General features: G+C 40.7%; 1 protein-coding gene across 12 annotated transcripts in view; it reads right to left on the minus strand.

The window, feature by feature from the left end:
* The window catches only part of TNRC6C (trinucleotide repeat containing adaptor 6C), a 141104-nt gene that overhangs the window by 100576 nt on the left and 18658 nt on the right, over positions 1-21870 (minus strand). For 7 of the 12 annotated variants that reach the window (XM_070225889.1, XM_070225882.1, XM_070225888.1 and 4 more), the window contains exons 1-2: positions 7684-7746; positions 2364-2432 (exon numbers count right to left, since the gene is read on the minus strand). The exons of 2 other annotated variants lie outside the window; for them this stretch is intronic. In XM_070225889.1, coding sequence (XP_070081990.1) covers positions 2364-2368 — 5 coding nt within the window. In that variant the 5' untranslated portion in view covers positions 2369-2432; positions 7684-7746. Of the gene's footprint in view, positions 1-544; positions 670-2363; positions 2433-7683; positions 7752-8114; positions 8139-21870 lie in introns of those variants that run through there. 3 more of the 12 variants (XM_070225886.1, XM_070225885.1, XM_070225884.1) reach the window with 3 other exon arrangements.

A 21870-nucleotide genomic window follows, 5' to 3' on the forward strand; every position in this document is an offset into this window, starting at 1 on the left:
GACTAAGCAGAAGGAACAACAGGCAGAAAAGCCTCACCAAAACATCACCATCCATCCAGTAATGCTGTTTTTGAATTAGTAATTTTGGAGTTTGATTTTAATTTGTAAATATGTTTTATATACAACTGCATGCAAAAGGAATTTCACGCTATGGTCAGTTTGTACATATTTAAATACTACCATCATAAAAATTAATTTTTTTTTTTTTGAGGAACATTAGCCCTGAGCTAACTGCTGCCAATCCTCCTCTTTTGGCTGAGGAAGACTGGCCCTGAGCTAATATCCATGCCCATCTTCCTCTACTTTATATATGGGACGCCTACCACAGCATGGCTTTTGCCAAGCAGTGCCATATCTGCACCCGGGATCTGAACTGGCAAACCCCGGGCAGCCGAGAAGCAGAACATGCAAATGTAACCACTGCGCCACCGGGCCGGCCCCCCAGCATAAAAATAATTTAAATCAACACGGTGTCATGGGGTACGTAGAGAATATTCTTCCTTTAAAACAGTAGTTCTCAATCTTGGCTGCTTATCAGAATTACCTGGGACACTTTAAAAACTGCCAGCGCCAAGGCTGCAATCCTTTTCAGTGAAATCTCTGGAAACTCAGACATCAGAAGTTTTTAAAGCTTCCAGATGACTCCAATGTTCAGCCAAAGTTGAGAACCTGGTTTTAAAGAAGGTCAGTACATTTATAAAGTTTGGGAAATGGCTATTTTTCATTATCTTAGATGATGCTTTCCAGGAATATTTTTACGTTGAAAGGTGCATAGACACTGGGAAATCTGCATTTAAAGATTCTGACAAGGTGCAGACGAGCCCTGTGGCTGACAAGCTGGTGCCACAATCACCATGCTGCTGGCACACATCCTCGGCAGAAGTGCACAAATACACCAGGAACACAGTGGTGGCCCCCTACTGTTAGACGTTCTTGATCAATAGCACAATGAAAGCCTTACATTATCTTCAGATAGTACACTTAAGAAAGTCAGCAAGTATGTCTGCATTTTTAAAAGGCACTCAATAGAAGATGCAATAAAAATGATTTTTGCTTAATTCTATTACTCTGAGAATTAAATTACTTACAGCCAGCTATTTGCCTAGCAGTACAGTTCAGGCTTTATTGTAACAGTAAAATAAAATGTTGTAAATAAAGCACCCATATAGCCACGAGATATCTTACACTTTCCTGTCTGATCGTGTTTATATGACAAAGCACAATTCAAATGTATGCTCTTTAATAAAATTTTATCTAACTTTTCCGTAACAGCAATTTCTTCTACCACTAACTCTCAGTGTACAATTTCTGCCATTCTTCTTTTTAAAAATCAACACTGAACCACATTTTTACTTTATATAGTAACACATGCTCATGGAAAAAAACATAAACAGTACAAAAGATACATAACAAAAAGTAAGATGACTTTTTTTCCAGTGCCCACAAGCCCTCTCCTTGGAGGTAACACGTTAAGTTTCTTGGATATCTCTTCTTTTTTCGCTGAGGAAGAGTCACTCTGAGCTAACATCTGTTGTCAATCTTCTTTTTGTATGTGAGCCACTGCCACAGCACGGCCACTGACAGACAAGTGGTGTAGGTCTGCACTCAGGCCGCTGAAGCAGAGCATGCTGAACTTAACCACTAGGCCACCAGGGCTGGCCCTCTTAGACATCTTTAAGAACATTCTCTATGTGACTCTACACTTATCTTTTTTTAAAAAAGTAACAAAGCATACTATTCACTCTCTTCTACAGTATTCTCTTTTCACTTAATTATATACTCTAATATATATATGGGGAGGAGAAGTACCTCCACATCTCTAAATAATATGCTTGGATTGCTATTTCCTGACTTATCAATTTGAGATATTAAAAATTTTTTACACATTGCCTAAAGAATAATATTTATTAGAATATTTGGTAGCTCAAGTAAAACATACTTGGGGGAATTTCCAGAAGGCTCATTATTAAACTTTTTTTTTTTTTATTGCAGTAACATTGGTTTATAACAATATATAAATTTCAGCTGTACATGGTAATATATTTTGAATTCTGTATAGATTACATCATGCTCAGCACCCAAAGACTAATTACAATCCATCACCACACACATGCACCTCATCATCCCTTTTGCCCTCCTCCCTCCCCGCTTCCCCTCTGGTAACCACTAATTCAATCTTTGTTGCTATGCATTTGTTTGTTGTTGTTTTTATCTTCTACTTACGAGTGAGATCATATGGTATTTGACTTTCTCCCTGCCTTATTTCACTTAGCATAATACCCTCAAGATCCACCCATGTTGTCGCAAATGGCCGGATTTCATCATTTCTTATGACTGAGTAGTACTGCATTGTGTATACAGACCACATCTTTATCCATTCGTCCTTTCATGGGCACCTCGGTTCTTCCAAGTCTTGGCTACTGTGAATAATGCTGCAATGAACATAGGGATGCAAGTATCTTTATGCATTTGTGTTTTCAAGTTCTTTGGATAAACACTCAGCAGTGGAACAGCTGGATCATATGGTAGATCTATTCTTAATTTTCTGAGGAAACTCCATACTGTTTTCCATAGTGGCTGCACCAGTTTGCACTCCCACCAGCAGTATATGAGAGTTCCCTTCTCTCCACATCCTCTCCAAAACATATTGTTTCCTGTCTTGTTAATTATAGCCATCCTGACGGGAGTGAGGTGATCTTTCATGATAGTTTTGATTTGCATTTCCCTAATAGTTAACAATGTTGAACATCTTTTCATGTGCCTGTTGGCCATGAGATATTAACAATTTAATTCTTATAGGGATAGATATGAATTTGGTTCTTACAGTACCACCATATTCCATCCTATCACTACTTTTAGTTCAATTGATAAATGGCATTTGCTTTATAAAGAATACGTAAACATTTGCTGCAGAGCTAAGTAGTAAACTGTGATTATATTGTACTTTTCATCTAATTCTTTTTCCTAAAGCCCTAGCTGTTTGTCTTTTCTTCTTGCACTATTTTCCTACAAAAATTCTGCTTTTTTTTTTTTTATATTCCCCACCTCCCCCAGTTGAAAACACGAGCCCTCTCTCCTGTTGCATTCTCAAATCTCCTTCCAGAGCTTTCAGGCTAGCTCACTCTGGGCTGGGAGCTCTCTCTGCTAGAGTTTTCTAATATCTTCTAGTTATTTTATTTAAAAAAATTTTCAGTTGTGGTAAAATACACATCAAGTTTACCATCGTAACCATTTTTATGTGTACAGTTCACAGTAATATTACATTCACATTGTTGTATAAGCAATCCCCAGAATTCTTCATCTTGCAAAACTGAAGCTCTGTCCCATTAAACAACTCCCCATCACCCCCTCTCCCCAGGCCCTGGCAACCACCATTCTATTTTCTGTTTCTATTAATCTGACTACTCTAAGTACCACATGGTGGTTTTGATTTGCATTTCCCTAATGATCAATGATATTGAGCATCTTTTCATGTGCTTGTTGGACATCTGTATATCTTTTTGAAGCCTATTATTCTTTATATTAAACTTCTGTCTGTATCACTGAGTCATTTCTATCAACCCAGACTGACACAGTGGAAAGGAGAAACTAACGGACTAAGCAGAAAGAACAACACATGCAAACTCAGCCAAACACTATCACCCATCCATTAATGTTGATCTGAATGTATTAACTCAGGCATCCTGTGCTTCCTCGTCTTCCTCCTTGAATTATGCCCTCAATTTGCTGGAAAACTTCCTCAAAAGTACCTTTTCAAGAAAGGGTGCAAGGAAGGGTAGTTTCTGGAGACCATGTGTGTCTAAAAATAGTTTTAGGCTCCCTCTTTGTTTCACTGATGACCTGGATGAGCATAGAATTCTAGGTTGAAAATCAACTTTGAAGGCACTGCGCCACTGTATTCTAGCATCCAGTACCTACTTGAGAAGTCTGATGTCATTTTGATTTTCAGTCCCTTTTAGGTTATTAAAGCCTCTCTTTATCCCTAGATTCTTAATCCTAGGGACTCTCAATCCTTGGGAATCTGAAATTCCATGATGATGTACCTTGGTGTCTTTATTATTTGTGTTTAGCATTTGGCTGATGCTTTCAATAGAGACATTTCTTTTAGCTCTCTATTCCATTTTTTTGTTTGTTTGGTTTGCTGAGGAAGATTTGCCCTAAACTAACATCTGTTGCCAATCTTCCCCTTTTTGTATGTGGGTCACCACCACAGCACGGCCACTGACAGACAAGTGGTGTAGGTCCACACTCATGAACCAAACCCAGACTGCTGAAGCAGAGTGCACCAAACTAGTGGTTAAACTAGGCCATCAGGGCTGGCCCCCTTCCATTTTCTAAACCACAACATACTGAACCTCTTGGATTAATCAGCTATAATTTATCTTTTATATTTTCTACTCTGTCATTTTCGTTGTTATTGTTCTCAATTTTTTGGGTGCTTGGCTTTACCTGGTCTTCCAATCCTTCTACTGAGTTTCTTATTCCATGATACTTACAATTTTTAATAACTTCCTCATTCTCCGGTTGCTCTTTTTCCATTACATTCTTATTTCATGGATGTAAAACCCTCTCTATTTTAGCTGAGGATGTTAATTAAGGTTTTCTGAAGTTCTTCTAGACTTTCTGCATTCTCTTTGTCTCCTCCCTGGATGCTTCTCCCCTTAGACTCTCTTTGATGTGAGAGTCTTTCCTCAAGTGCCTCGTAACCTCTGGCTGCCCATTCAGGCTTCAAAGTGAGGCACTGAAAAACCACTCAGCTTTGTGTGCACGGTCTGCACTTGTTTCATGATGGGCTGTGCTTGAGGGAGATCAGGTAGGGAGCTGACTCTTTTGCTAGAGCAGCTTCAAATGTCAAAACATGCAGCTTCTTCCCTCATTACCAGGGTGCTCCAGCCACAGTATCAGCTACGAGACTTCATCTCCCAGAACTGCTCCACTGCTGAAATTTCAGATGTTACTGTTCTGTGTTCTGACCATAATCTCCTATCCGCACTCCTATTTCATTGTACCTGTTCTTTATCTTCACTGAAACCTCCTATTTCTCGACTTCCATTTTCTTGCAAGCTATTTTCATCAGTTCCTTTCGAGAGAGCCTAAACCTTAAGACCAACTCACATGTTTACTAATTCAATCATTCAGGAACTATACAACTAACATATGCTATTTACTGTGACTAGCACCAGGGACAAAAAGAGGGATTGATTCATTTAACAACCATTTTCTGTACAATGGCATTATAAGTGCTCTGGGATTATAGCAGTGAACAAGGCAGAGTCCGTATCCTTTCAAGGATACTCACAAAAAATGAGGCAAACAAATGACCACTATTACAACAGCTATGTACAAAACGCAGGAAGAGAAGGAAGGATGAGGACCCAAGTCTACCTGAGTGACGCCCTCCCGCTCATGTTATCTTTCTGATATGGTTGGGGGACCATATGTCCTGGTTTTTTTTGTTTTTTTGTTTTTTTTTTGAGGAAGATTAGCCCTGAGCTAACTACTGCCAGTCCTCCTCTTTTTGCTGAGGAAGCTTGGTCCTGAGCTAACATCGTGCCCATCTTCCTCTACTTTATATGTGGGATGCCTAGCACAGCATGGCGTGCCAAGCGGTGCCATGTCCACACCCGGGATCCGAACCGGCAAACCCCAGGCCGCCGAGAAGCGGAACGTGTGAACTTAACCGCTGCGCCACCGGGCTGGCCCCCATATGTCCTGGTTTTAATGAACACTATATGCTTCCTTCTGTCCTCTGGGCTCTAAGGACCTTGGCGGCAGGACTGTCTTCTGCCTTTGTGGCCCCAAGAAAAGCCTGTCAAAACATTTCCGGTACTAATTTCTGGTCCATAATCTCAGCTAAGATTTATAGCGGAGAAAATCTTTGGTAAGTATACTTTCTTTCCAAAGGAAATTTTATTTTCTGAAATGATCAAGTAATATTTAAGTTTCTATTTACCTTTGAGGGCTAGTAAGAAGATTTATAAACGTAGGTTTGCAAAGTTTCTTGACCCACTGGAAGAGGAAAAAACTAATAGGTATTGACTGTACAGAGCCAGCAGTGTTTTTTCTACAGGAAGAAGTTGTGTGACGGACTTACAAGTCAAGCAGCAAAGAGAATAAAGAAAAGGGATGGCCAGGTTGGGAGAATTCCATTTTTTAATTTTACTTTCAACTTTTTCTTTTTAAAATTATATTTAAATACACATGATTTTAGAATACTTGTGGAAATGTAATTTTTTTTTCCAGTAAAACCTTTGCTTGTCTTGTTTCTCATTGGCTTGGACTCCCCTTACTCATTCTTTCTCCTCCCTCCAGATACCTATCAAAGGTCCACTCTCCTCCACCTCCCTTCCAGATAATCTATGTTAACCACCCAGTTCATGTCCTTCCATGTCTTTCTCCACGCTCATGTAATAATACAGAAACATACATACCTGTATAGTTTTACAAAGGATTTTATTTGATAATTGTTTTGTAAAACTGGGATCATCTTATATACATAAACTTTTTTGCACCTTGCTTTTCTCATTCACTGCGCGTGTGTGGGAGGGAATCTCTCTCCTCATCTCTTCCCCCAAATGAGAGCTCTAATCTATTATTGCTAATGGCTACATAACACATCATGGTATGAATGTTATCATATTCCATTTAATCATTTCTCTATTCAAACACATTCACTTCATTTCCAGTTTACTACCATTACAAATAACTCCAGCTTTCCTATCCAGCTTCTGCTAAAGAAAACAGCATTGCTCTGATTGGTGGTATAGCTCCTATTTCAGTAGTAGTGGAAACTAGGAGAAAATCAGATATGCAGCTCAACTTCAGATCAAGTCCAAAGGGCCAAACTGGACACAAATTACCTATACTTTTTATGGCAAGGCATACTCTAATGGGTCCCTACCATAATGACTTCTATTAGAAAGAAAATATTTTTAACAATCTGAGTTTTCAATATGTATGTTTCTTTTATTCTCAGATAGTTTAGCAATCACTGGATCAGGACGCTTTGGGTGGAGAAAGAAGCAATGCTCACATTTTAGAGGCAGCTAGAAGAAGGAAGGGTTGGGAAGTAGGAGACTCCCCATAAGTGGAGCCTCTACAGGCATCATCTCCGTGTTCCTAGTTAGACTATACATTTCCCCAGAGAAACAATGATTTTAAAGGCAAAATTATGTTGGCAGTCTGGGACTAGAATCACCCCATGCAAAACTATTCCAGGTAGAAAATCTTCCAAGTTTCAAGACTTTTTGTTAGTTGATTACTCCCCATATCTGCAAAAGAACAGGATTCAATAAAAGAAGGTGGGCCTGTTTCTGCCTTTGAGGTTTAGTTACCAGAAACTATAAACAGTTTTCATCCTAACTTGGTTTCACCTATAAGACACTGCATAGCCTATATTCTGAAATTACACTGGTTAGACTCCAATGCCATATCATTAAAATATTTACTAATTCATTGTGTGTGTGTGTGTGTGTGTTTTATGCCACAATTTAAAAAGTGTGGCTAATTCAATTAGAATTTCCTGGCAGTGTTTAGGTTAGGAAGGGCTGGTACAGTGTTATCAGACAAAATTAAAAAGGGGAGTGGAAAGAAGTGGCATCCTGTTCAGTTGTCACAGAAATATTTAAGGTTCTTAATTTTTCAACATGTCTTTGAAACTTGCTACATGCTGGAAATACTCACTAGATCCTTGTGAGCAGTAGGAGAAGGATGAGACATAAAACAGTCTTAGACCTCAAGGTCCACAGAATCTAAAAGGGAAGAGAAGGTAAAGTTTGAATTATCCTTAATACTGACAGGCTATGGAAATAAACAGAATAATGTCGTGGAGTTACAAGGACTGGGTTCTAAAGTAAAGGTCACCGTCACAGAGGAGGTCAGGAAGCTGTAGGCCTGAGCAGTGGACGGACTGCCCATGAGAACCATCACTAAGTCATTCAGCATGACACCAGGACTTGGGCTGGAAAACGGAACCACAGCTCTGATGACCAGAGCAGAGGGTGAAAGGATCAAAGGATCGTGTAGTTGATGGAGACTCTAAGGTCCCCAGATGTTCACACCTTTGTACAATCCCTCCCCTTGAGAGTAGGAGGGGCCCACGACTGGCTTCTCACCATTAGAATGCAGCCAAGGCAACGGGATGACTGCCATTGACTACACTGTAAAAGACTCCATCCTTCTAGTACATTGGCTTTAGGCTCCCTCTCGTGCTGGCTTTGAAGAAAGAGCTGCCATGAATCCTACTGCTTCAAGGAAATGTATTCAGCCAACAGCCTGAGTGAGCTTGGAAGCTCACCCTTCCCCAGTCAAACTCCCAGATGAAAACCCAGCCCTGGCCTTGACTGTATCCTGCAGCGGATCCAGCTAAGCCATGCCCACACTCCTGACCCACAGAAATTGTGAAATAATAGATGCGTATTGCTTTAGGCCACTAAGTTTGCGGTAATTTGTTGTACAGCACAGAAAACTAATGCAAGTAGTGATTTAAGACTTCTGGTGCTGGCCAAGATGAAGTAAGCCCACTATAGCCTCTCTCTGCCCTGATTACAACAAAAAAACTGATGAAGTACAGTATAAATACAAACATACAATTAATGAAAAGTACACAAAAGCAGGTGGGCTGAGGAGAGGAATCAAAACTGAGGAGGTGACTTGTACAGGGGTAAGTTTCTCATTTTCCCCTCTTGCAGCTTGTCCATTGCTATTTTGACCAGTGGTGGGCCTAATAACAGAACTGTGCTGTGGCAGTGGGGGCAAAGGCAGCTAAAACAGAGAGAACCCCATCTTTCTCAACAGAGGATTAGGGAAAGGAGCTGCCGTGAGGCAGACAGTGCCAGGGGAATCCCCAGAGAGCAATCAGCTGGGGGAGACCCCCAAATTCTGTGTATGAACTTTCACAGTTCTGGGCTCACTCTTGAGTCATGCATGCATGGGGCAGACCCAAAACAGCAGTGCAAACGCTTTGAGAACTAAACTATGATTTCAACTACCCCTCTCCTCCCCAAGTCTCAGACTAACCCCTGCATGGCACACGTGTGGGCCAGGCCCAAAGCAGCAGAGCAAAGGTCTGGGAAATTGAACTGACTTTGGGACCACTGCCCAGAGAAGGTGAGACAGACTTTGTGGTCTGAACCCAACTGAGTTGACTGCCTGATAAAACAAAAACGAAACCAACATGCTCTGGGGGAGATTAATGGGACTCAAAGTGTACACAACATATTCAAAATGTCCAGGATAAAATCTAAAATTACTCCTCATACAAAGAACCAGGAAAATGTGGCCAACTGTCAAGACAAAAGACAAGAGACACCAACTTCCAGATGTCCCAGGTGTTGCGATTATCAGACAGACTTTAAAGCAATTATCATAAGTATGCTCCAGGAAGCAAACAAAGGTAAACATACTTAAAACAAATGGTAATATAGAATTTCACAGTAAAGAAACAGAAACTATAAAAACAGAACTAAATGGAAATTTTAGAATTGAAAAATAAAATATCTGAATCAAAACCTTCACTGGATGGGTTCAACAGAAGAATGGAGGATGGAGGAAAGAGCGTGCAAACTTGACGGAGCAACAGGAATCATCCACTCGGAAGAACAGACAGAAAAATGACTGGAGAAAAATGAACAGACACTCAGAGATCTATCAGATAATAATAAAAGCTCTAACATTCATGTCATTGGAATTCCAGAGGTAGAGGAGAAAGTGATGGTGAAGAAAAAAAATCTGAAGAAATAATGGTGGAAAACCTCCCAAATTTGGTGACATATATAAATTTACAGATTCAAAAAGCTCTAGGAACTCCAAACAGGATAAACTCAAAGAAAACCACACTCAGACATATCATATACTACATACGAGCAGCCAGATTCAAAAGGATATGTGTTGGGGCTGGCCCTGTGGCCGAGTGGTTAAGTTCGCGCACTCCGCTGCAGGCGGCCCAGTGTTTCGTTGGTTCCAATCCTGGGCGCGGACATGGCACCGCTCATCAGACCACGCTTAGGTGGCGTCCCACATGCCACAACTAGAAGGACCCACAACGAAGAATATACAACTATGTACTGGGGGCTTTGGGGAGAAAAAGGAAAAAAATAAAATCTTAAAAAAAAACCCAAAAAAACAAAAGGATTTGTGTTGTATGGTTCCATTTATATGACACTCTGGACAACGAAAAATTATAGGAACAGAAAACACACCAGTGACTGCCTGGGGCCAGGGGTGGAGGAGGGTATTGACTATAAAGGGGCAGTAAAACGGAATTCTTTTGGAGGGCAGTGGAGTTGTTCTGAACTTTAATTGTAATGGTAGCTGTATGCTTGTATATATTACCTATATACTGTATGCATTTTTTTTTTGAAACTTACATAACTGTACACCAGAGAGTGAACTGTACTGTATACAAACTTTAAAAAAGTGAATTAAAAAAAATAAAAACAACAAAAATAAAAAACAAAAGCAAAAACACAATGATTTTTAAATGGTCATGAGGGAGTTCTGAAGAATGCTGAATCCGTCCCTCATGCCCCACCTCCCCCCTCCATTCCTGGTCTGATGAGAGGTGAGATTTCAATTAATGGAGGGGCAATCTGGGAGCAGGGTACAGGGCTAAAGATAAAAGGTTCTTGTTTACCATGTGACCAGTGTACACCACAAGGTGCAGAGGCAAGATTTGGAGAAAAAAAGGAAGAAACTCAAGAGCAGCAATGGGATGTGATTATTGATTAAGAATAGATGCCTGCAAGGACCTTTATTTTGGAAGGATGGAGAAGACTCATAGAAATCTGAGGAGAAACAAAATCAGTTGGCCTTTAAGGTATTTCAAAGGAACTCTGACATTATTTTCACTTTAGTGCTAATACAGACTTCAGCCCCAGGATTTAGTTCTCAAGACTTACCATTGTGGGTAAAACATCAAACCAGAACAAGCGCCAGCAGCACTCTCAGTAGGAGCTGCTGCAGTGACTGACCAGACTTCTTAAGAAACAGTATCTCTTGCTTCCCACCTGATAAACATTTTATGGTGCTTGTTAGCTAACCACTGACACAGGTATATCCATTCCCTGTTTCACCAATGTTTTTCTACATTCTGTTATCTTCTTCCACTGGCTTTTTATCACAGAACCAATGATGCTCCTCATTTTGGTTGGCTTTTCTCTGGACAGTAAAGCTGATTGCCTCCAGCTGTTATTTTTGCACTCAGCTTCCTTTACTCCTTCCAGTGGTTAACTGTATCCCGATTTCCCCTAGAGTACCAGTCCCTCTCTCACTAGAACTCCACGGACTTTCAGGGCAGTGGCTCCAGGGATGAACTATGTGCCCGGCAATCAAAGAGCACTGCAATCCCTGGGCCAAGGTGCTGTGACTCAGGGACGACCCTGGATGTGAACCTAACAGCATCAGAAGAAAGGAAGCTGCTGTAGCCATGTCTTAACCACAGAGGGCTGAAAATCAAGCCAATGCCAAGAAAGAGAAGCTAAGACATGGAGTGAGAACTAAGTCCCTGTGACAAATGTCCTTTGAGCCAGGAACAAGTCGTTTCTGCGGCCTGCTATCTCAGTGCCTTACTTTCACCTGGTCATACTAGGCCAGTGAAGACATTCCTTGCAAAGTGAATCCTGAACTGAGGGGTAAAGAGCTGGAACAGACTCATCTCACTGACTGCATCCTACAAAATCTGTCCACTAGCACTTGCTACCTAGATTCTGCAGGCTGCTGAGCCCGGCTTTTCAGCTTTTCCTTCATTGACGTCAGCTACCTCATATTATTCCAAAAGTCCCTCTTCCTCTCTCCTACTTAAAATATACAGAGGCATTTTCTGTTGCTTGTAACCATAGAATCCTGATAAATACAGTTTCTCAATCATCTATTTAATTTGGGCTTACACAGGATGAGTAGGTGCTGACTAGATTCAGTACTATTAAATTATGATTTGTCTCAAAACTAAGCAGGCTCAATAAACATTTTTAACCACTATGAAAACTGCTTTAGTAATACTATGTTAACATGTCAATTACAAGTATAGGAGTAATAAGCACCATTTTATGAAAACCTTTTATTTCATTTCTGAGCTTAAAGTACCCTCAAATTATGCCAGAAAGTGATGCCATAATGTTTAATGTCACTCCATTTTCATAGTCCATTCATATACTGACACCTGAATATGTGTCCTTTAAATATGCTTAAAATAAAAGAGGCAAATCTCTAAGATCCAGCAGTCCTTGCTGGCATGTCCTGGTGTGCAAGTTACAGAGTCGTTATAATAATGATCAGCATTTCATTGTTTGCTAGAAAATTTAAAAATATGTACTGTGTAAGCAACGATAAACATGCTTTCCCCAAAGTCTCTACTTCCAACTACTGAGCAGGGAACTGTGCTGGCTATTGACTTACTGCCTCTCAGGGCCACACTCTGCTGTTTGCCCACTCTGTGAAACCAGCCCTGGGATCTTTCAACGTCTTCCTTGGCCAGCTGGCACGATGCTAAGCTTTCTCAGTAGAGGGCGCTGGAGAGACACGGCGGGAGGAGAGTGTTTTGCTTGCGGCAGGCTCCTGCAGCCCATCCCCCATCCCAGCAGCTCCCCAGCAGCTTTCCCTGTCAGCCCCAGCTCAGCGCCTTCGCTGCCATCCTGTGAGCCACAGCTGTGACCTATCCAATGAGGTGTGCTCCTCAGCCCGGGGGGCCCTCACTGGGCGCCCCATCCTAGCCCTGGGGGCAGTGGTTACTCCTTATACCTGCTACTCCTACATCCTTTAAAGCTTTCTTTCCTTCTGACTAGCCAATCGCCCATTACTTCAATCCCTTGTTACAGTTAGCAATCCTTTACATTAAACTTGCCCTGTTCACATTACTGTATGGTTTCTCTCTCCTCGCTGACTGAAGAACCCTTAAGTTACAGCCTATTTCAATCCTGTCAATAACCTGGAGACTTTTTAACACTGTCACACCAACAGATAAATAAAATTAACAGATGTGCCTAAATGACAAATAAATGACTTCAAATCACAAAACTACAAGTTAAATTTAATTAATAACACATAGACCTGAAATATCAAACCTGACAGGTGAGGAAAAGGACTCTATTAGCCTGAATTTGGTTAATAGCACTTGCCGAGTATTTCTTTTTTAACTCTATAATATTTCTATGCTCCAAAACTTGTGGTATATTTGGGCAAATTCAGAAAAGGCTCTCCTTCATGATTATGAAAAAGAAAGGACAGAGTCTCTGCAGCGATGAAACAGACGCCTGGAGCAGGTATCAATGAGAGAGAGGACTGCAGATGACCTCCAGGGTAACTTTCTATTAAAAGATTCTGCAATTCTGTGAACAAAAAGGACTGTGAACTGTGGATTCAGTTTCAGGAGCCATTAAACTAACTTGTGCTCAAAGCTGGATTCTAATTTGGGAGAGCAGGCGGGTGCACAAGACCTAGGCAGAAATAGCTTTATGGCAATCTGCGTGAGGGAAAAGTCAAATATAAAAAGAGATGAGACCACTATCCACCCAGACCCTAATTCGGAAACATCTGTGAAGTACAGGGTTTGTATATAAGGAGAGAAGGTTTCAAGAGTATATGCTGAGGTCACAAGCTGATAAAGGTCTCAAATGCCTGCCTGCCTTTTCTTTTCTTTTTTTTTTGAGGAAGATTAGCCCTGAGCTAACTGCTGCCAATCCTCCTCTTTTTGCTGAGGAAGGCTGGCCCTGAGCTAACATCCGTGCCCATCTTCCTCTACTTTATACGTGGGATGCCTGCCACAGCATGGCGTGCCAAGCGGTGCCATGTCTGCACCCGGGATCCGATCCAGCGAACCCGGGGCTGCCGAATCAGAACGTGCGCATTTAACCGCTGCACCACCGGGCCGGCACCTGAACAGTTTCTATAATGAAAGCTAAGGTAGAAAGAAATTATGTGACCAATTACATTTGTGCAGGAAAAAACCCACAGGTACTAAAAAGATCGTTAATATTTCACATTAAAAACAGGAAATGTAAAAACTCGTATTTCAGAAATGATTAGGAAGAAAACCTACCTGAAAAAATATTATAGGAAAAAATTTTAATTTTCTATTTTGTTTTTAAACACACAACAGGTTCATATGGCCAAATCTATCTATCTATATATCTACACAGAACTTCTAGGAGAACTACCTAATTAAGAAAAAAGTGTTCTATAATTTGCTGTACTGTTCTTATATAATCAGGTTTAGCTTTTAGTCATTCACTCAACAAACACAAAGCAGTGAACTATTTACAGGACCAGTCTGAGACCCTGACCTGCTTAGTCCCATACTTCATATACTAACAAGTATTTACTAGTCACACATAGTTGTTTCTGCACCTTAAACTACTGCCTGGGAATTACTGTCTGAAATCAACAACTCTAACACCCAAAGTATGTAAATTTGTATGAACTGTGTATCTAATATTATGTTCATATATCAATTTAAAAAAGCAAAAGTTTCCTATTACTCTCAAAGTCAACTTAGCGCTAGTCATCATCTGGCTTTCTGATTTCTTTAAAAAAGAAAAAAACGGTCTAGAGTTTACCTTCTTAAAGGACTTTAATGGAACCACATCTAATAATGGATAAATATAGGTACTCAGAGCTATCCTACAATTTGCCCTATAGTGAAAGTGATTAACAATTTACCAAATTATGTTACTATTTATGATTTAATTCCTCTCTCTGTCCTTTATGGCTCCTCATTAGCATGCGAACACACAGCAGTTCTATAAAGGAAGAAAAAGTTTCCCTAGCACTCAGGTCCAAAACTCAGTTTCCAGGGGATACCTCACACAGGTGACAGAGTCAAGTACTGGACAGCTTCTTTCATGGCCTGGAGCACGTGCAAGGGTAGGCTGTATAAACCATCTCCTGCAACCTCCTCACAGCCAAAAGCACGATGGGAAAGCTCAGAGAATTCTCAAAAACTCAGGGGACTCAAGGCAACATGGTTCAAATGTGAAGGTTTCTGATGGTTTTGCTTAACCCAAACATAAAACCTAGAAAAGCAAACAGTTTTCCAGAGATATCAAGTCCAACTGAGAAAATACTAGGGCAGCAGAGAGTGTGAGGCTGCAGTCTTAGGAAAATCTAATGATAGCAATAGCTGTCATTTACTAAGCACTAGGCTAGGAGGCCTTTTAAACAGATGATCTCATCCACTCCTCAAAACAATGTAGTTGAAAAGGATATCACCTGCACCTTAAAGGAGAGGCATCTGAAACTCAGAGGATCTCAGTGAGTAGCCCAATGTGGCAGACAGTAAGCGGCAGAGCTGTCAATCAAGCTGAGGTCTGACTATCTCTCAAGCATATGCTGCATCTCTAAAGAGCACATATTCCTTATTGTAGTCCAAGAGCAAGAGCCATACGCTTCAGACTTAAGACAAGCTGATGGTAAGGCTGACCTCATTTTCTGGAAATTGAAGAGCCAAATCAAGACAAACTCTTAGGTGATACAGGCGAAGCTGCTATAACAAAGAGACCCCAAAGTACAACGTCCTCAAGATGTTTCTCCTCCCAGCCCAGAGGCTGGCCAGGCATCTTTATTCCATGAGGTCACCTAGGGACCTAAGTTCTTTTCACTCACTAGACAAGGGAAAAGAGGAATTGGAGAGCCTATCATTTCCTTTTTGGTTCATGCCCTAGAAGTTCACATACTATTTCTGCTCACATCCAATTAACCAGAACTTATTCAGATGCTCATTTATCTAGCTACAGGAAGGCTGGGGAATATGTCTCTAGATGTGCCCATCTAAAATTTCTTCCAAAAGACAGAAGAGGAGAACACATTCAAGGGGGATAACTGACAGTCTCTGTGACCCGTGGGTGGCCTGCTCACCTCTACACGGAGATAAAAAATAGAAAACTTTTCCAAAATAAGACAGATACACATACACAGACACAAATTTGAGTTTGTGGGTTACTTGAACAAATGATATATAAATCAAGTCTCCAACATTCAACTCTATAGAATATGACCAAGATGAGTTTAGGCAGAAACTTCTTCAAGGGATCAAGACGTCATCAGCTACCTGCCACAGCCACAGAAAACTCTTAGTAATGCTTCTACAGAATGATTGAACATCACATGGTTCCCAGTAAATCTTCCAGAATGAGTTTGCTATCAGATACCAAATTTTATCTGATCTAAGATGCCTTCAAATACAAGATGCACCATTATTTCATGCACCACTAAGAGAAATGCTGCCAATTACACCATGATATGCCATTGCCTATAAGATGCATACCAATTTCAGAGATGTTAAAAGTGGGAAAAATGTGTTTCTTAGAACAAATGAAATACAGTATGCCCCTGAAATAATAAATCAAACTGTGGTCAATGAAATTACTGGATAAAAACCAATTAAATCTTAGAAGACAAATTATTATAGTTGCTATCAGGCCATTCTTTATGACAATAACATAAATAAATATATCGAGGCCATACCTACACTTCATGAATTAAAAAAATCCAACTCACTTCTATGGGAAAGACAATTACCTTCAGAATACATTAATTACCATTTGCTAAGAAGTATAGGGTGCTAGAGAGCACATGAGGGGGGAGGGTTCTTGCCTAGCAGGAGAGCACGGAAGGTTCCCTATGGAAGTGAGCTAAGTTCTGAAGGATAACTAGCTGAAATGGCAGGGGGAACGACATGGACAAAACCTCGATGGTGGGAAGGACTAGGGCACGTTTGAGAAGCAGCAAGATGACGAGTGGGCCTAAACCATGGAGCAATGAAGAAATGGCCAGGGTAAGACTGGTGGGGTAGACTTAGGTTAAAGTTTTGGGTCCTTATCCTCAGAGCAACGAGAAGCCACTGATGAATTTTAAGCAAGAGAATAACAATGATATTTGTGTTTTTACGAGATCATTCTGGCTGCTATGTGGAGAACAGATTACAAGAGGATAAGAGTGGACAAGTGGAAACCAATGAGTAGGCTACTACACTCAGTCTAAGAGAGTTTAGACTTGGGATTAGACTTGGTAGTTTAGATTTGGGGAGCATTAGAGGATTTGAGGATAGAAAGCAGGGTTTGAAAATTATTTACGAGATAAAATGAACAGGACTGAGTGATTAACTGGATATAGGCATATGGGAGAGGGAGGCATCAAGATCCACTCCTAGGCTTCTTGCCAGCGTGACTCAGTGTATGATGGCGTTGTTCAAGACAAGCACTGGAGAAGGACATACTGAGTTTGAGAGGCTTGAGCATTCAACTGGGAAGGAAGTTGGCAGCTGGATATATTTCTGGATTCAGAGGAAAGACTGAGCTGGAGAAAAATCTTGGGAGATGTCAACGTAGAGCTATAAATCAAAGCCCTGGCCATAGCTGAGATCAGACAGGGAAGGGGTTAAACAGAAAAGAGGGCCAGGAGAGACACTTGACAAACATCAGTATTTAAAGGCCAGGCTCAGAGGGATGACACAGCCATTCACACAGCCATCCACTATTTAGGTATCAATTACTTATTAATAACTGGCCAAAATGTGCCAGACTCTGTTTTAGGCATAAGGACATCCAGTGAACAAGACACATAAGATCCTTATTATTAAGGAGCTTACAGTTTAATCGGTAAGCAAATAAAAAACACAAGTAAATAAAGAAGGTAATTTCAATTTGTGATAAGTGCTACGAAGAAAACAAAATTGGCATTGTGACTCAAAATTCCATGAATGGCACTGACATCAGAGAGGAGATTTCTAAAATGATGAGTAAATACTGAGAAAGTTCCAGACAAAGTACAGTCTTCCCTCAACTTACACGAGAGTTGCTTTCCTGGGAAATTCAGTATATATTACAATAGCATAAAAAACTGTGTAGTATACATGTAAAAGAGGTTCTGTGCAAAAATAAACAAGTTTTTCACCTAACTAAATATCGAGGGATATCCAAAAATTACGAAGGACGCAATATCGGTCTTTATTATATGGGACTGGTCCAGGCACTACAGAACATCTAGGATCCCTGGCTCCTACCCACTAAGTGCCATCATGCCTGACCCCAATCACATGACAGTCCTCAACACATCTCCAGATATCAAAATGCCCCCAAAGGGGTTGGTACCCTCCCTGTTGAAAACTGCTGCTTTAAGGCAACCAAGTGCACGCTGTGCTAAATGACACAAATTCCAAGAAATGGAGATGCACTGAGGTCTCCATACTAACAAATTCCAGGTGTAGACATTTCCACGAAGTGGCAGTTCACCCTTCCATTTGATACATGCTTCCTGAGAGTGTACTGTGTGCCAGACAACGTTTTGGCCCCTGCCCTCAGGGAGTTTACATTTTAGGAAACACAACTAACTTGAAATAAAGATGATCCAGAATATGGTTCTTACATTTTAAATCTATACACCCTTGCATCTCTCCTTAAAAGTATAAAAAGTTTCCTTGAAAACTAACGTTATTTTCCCCATTAACTGTTATTCATTTGTAGGCGCATGTAGCACAAAAGAGATTTAAACATTCAGCAGCCAGTGCATGATGTGCAAGACTGAAAAAGCAACTGCGTACTTTCAAATCCCACCGAAGAAGTTTTTACAGCCTGAAATATAGACAGTGGAACCTAGTGGAAAAGATGCTAATCATAACCGATCCCTTCCAGACTCAACATGCTCAGACAGAGAGAAGAGCAAAGGGGAGCTGTGCGTTTTCCACCAGGAATCACTGAAGCACAGGACCCATCTCCCGGGAGAACAGACTCCAATGGGCAGGTGCAGAGAGGAAATCCTGAGGTTGGGGAGAATCAAGAGCTGGTGGCCGAGCGATTAAGTTCACGCGCTCCGCTTTGGTGGCCCAGGGTTTCACTGGTTTGGATCCTGGGCGCGGACACGGCACTGCTCATCAGGCCACGCTGAGGCGGAGTCCCACATTCCACAACTAGAAGGACTCACAACGAAGAATATACAACTATGTACCGGGGGGCTTTGGGGAGAAAAAGGAAAAAAATAAAATCTTAAAAAAAAAAAAGAGCTGGTAAATATTGCTGATCATCGTAGTACTGCTGGTATACAGTTAACTACCACCTTAATTCACACTCTCAATAATGCTTAGTTCAGTTTACAGAGTTTTCTTTTTTGTTGTTGTTTTTTTTAAGATTTTATTTTTTTCCTTTTTCTCCCCAAAGCCCCCCGGTACATAGTTGTATATTCTTCGTTGTGGGTCCTTCTAGTTGTGGCATGTGGGACGCCGCCTCAGCGTGGTCTGATGAGCGGTGCCATGTCCGCGCCCAGGATTGGAACCAACGAAACACTGGGCCGCCTGCAGCGGAGTGCGCGAACTTAACCACTCCGCCACAGGGCCAGCCCCCTACAGAGTTTTCTAAACTTAAAAAAAAGATATGGTTGAAATAATTCTTCATATAAAATTTTATATTCTGCTTTTTTCATTTACAACAAGGTATTTTCACACTAAACAAGCTTCACAAATATAATTTTTAATGACAACATAATATTTTCATTGTGTACACAGACCATAATTTTCTTAACAATTTCCCTGTTTATTTAGGTATTTCCATTTTGTACTATTTTCATCTCTGCTCCCCTTTTGTGTAGTTTGTTCTGTATTTGTAATTACTATATTTGTGATTTCCAGAAGCAGGCTTACTAAAACGAAGGGTATAATTAAGGGTTTCAACACTTTTTACCAAACTGTTATCTAAAAGCATTTTAATAATCTGTATTTTTATCAGCTGAGTACGAGTGCTTATTTCAAAACACCCTCACAAGCACTAAGAATTACAATTTTTAATCCTTCCTAATCAGATAGAAAAAGTATCTCATTGGGCTTCATTTATAATTCTTTGATTATTATGAACATACTTCCCCATATTTGTTAACTGGCATGAACTTTGTTTTCTGTGAATTGCCTGTTTATATCTTCTGGCCTATCCCTTGGGTTCTTAGTGGGTTTTTATCAATTTATAAGAGTTTATATACGTTAAATGGATTAACCTTTTATCATGTTGCTATAAACATTTCTCCCATTTTTGGTTTGCCTCATAATTATTTTTGACTGCAGAAGTTTTAAATTCCCATAATCCCACAAGAAACTTTTATGAGATTTGATTGTTAGCGCAGAAACACCTCCCAAGTCTGCTATTTTTATTTTCTAGATTTTTTATACAGATGATACTTTACTTAAAATTTATTTAGGTCTTTGGTAGACACTAGGATTCATCTTACATTCTCTTTAAATCGAGTAGCTAACAAAGTGCTGGGCGTCAGTTAGTGCCCCAGGACTAACTGACCCTCCTTCCTCCACTCATTTGTGACACTGACTCTTCGTATAGCAAAGTCACATCTAACAGATGGGCCTGCAGACCATTCCACTCCATCTATAACCGCGTGCTTCTGCCAGGACTGCACTATTTTAATTATTCCAGTTTCATAAAACTTTGGTTATCTGCTACCACTAGTTTCTCCTTGTTACTCAAAAAAAGAAAAATTATTTAACTATGCATTTATCCTTCCAGATGAAATGTACAATCATTTTGTTCCAAAAGAAAAATACGTAGTTTTAAAAACCTAGGATGGAAAAAAAAAAAAAACAAAACCTAGAATGGCTTTAAACCTACAAATTAACTGAAGTGAAAGCTCTGTGGGATTTAATTTTCCTATTTGAGAAAATTTCTGTCTTCTTCCAGTGAAACTGTCATTTTCTTCATATGTATTTCCTATATATATTAACCTCATTTCTAGGTATTTACGCTATTTTGTTACGATGCAGAGGGTCAGATATTTTACATATTGCCTAATGGTTACTGACGTCAGTGTCTAGTCGGCTTACTGATTTCTCTCTATGGCATCAAATAACATTTCAGAGGATCATCTTGGGTTTTCTGGGTATACAATCTATAAACAAAACCATCTTTTCACCTCCTTATTTCTTACTTCTATTTCACATTGTGGTGGGCAGAATTCTATGAGCTGCTCCCCGACTCAAGCATCCTAGTCCCTGCTGTACCACAAACCTCCTCCCAGTCATTCAATCAGGCACTCATCTAGGTACTGTTGTGAAGGGATTTTGCAGATGTAATGTCCCCAATCAGATGACCTTAAGATAGGGAGACTACCTCTATCTTAGATGGGCCTGCCCTAATCACAGGAACCCTTTAAATCTGGGTTTAGAGGTCAGAGACAGAGGAAGTCAAAAGTTCAATGTATGAGGGGCTGGCCCGGTGGCCGAGTGGTTAAGTTCGCGCGCTCCGCTGCAGGCGGCCCAGTGTTTCGTTGGTTCGAATCCCGGGCGCGGACATGGCACTGCTCGTCAGACCAAGCTGAGGCAGCGTCCCACATGCCACAACTAGAAGAACCCACAACGAAGAATACACAACTACGTACCGGGGGGCTTTGGGGAGAAAAAGGAAAAAATAAAATCTTTAAAAAAAAAAAAAAAGTTCAATGTATGAGAAGGATTCAACACACAGTTGATGGTTCGAAGATGGAGTGTACACGGCAAGAAACACAGTGGTTTCTTGGAGTTGAGAGCAACCCCCACTGTCAGCGAGCAAGGAAACAAGGACCTCAGTCCTACAACGGCAAGGAACTGAATTTTGCCAACAACAAGAACGAGCCTGGAAGCAGATTTTTCCCCAGCTTGGCTGGCACCTTGAGTTCAGCTTTGTGAGGCCCTGAGCAGAGAGCCCAGTCACACCATGCCAGACTTCTGGCCTGCAGAACTGTAAATGTACATTGGTTGTCCCCTTAAACCGCAAAGTTTGCAGGCAATTTGTTATGCAGCAATAGAAAAGGAAGACACGTGTCTTATTTAACTGGTAGGGACTTAGAGGGCAATGTTAGAGAAAATGAAATAACAACGTTGTCAGCAAGGCCTAGCAGTCAGGGAACACCTGG

This window comes from Equus caballus, chromosome 11, assembly GCF_041296265.1.
Source record: "Equus caballus isolate H_3958 breed thoroughbred chromosome 11, TB-T2T, whole genome shotgun sequence".
NCBI classification, from domain to species: Eukaryota; Metazoa; Chordata; class Mammalia; order Perissodactyla; family Equidae; genus Equus; species Equus caballus.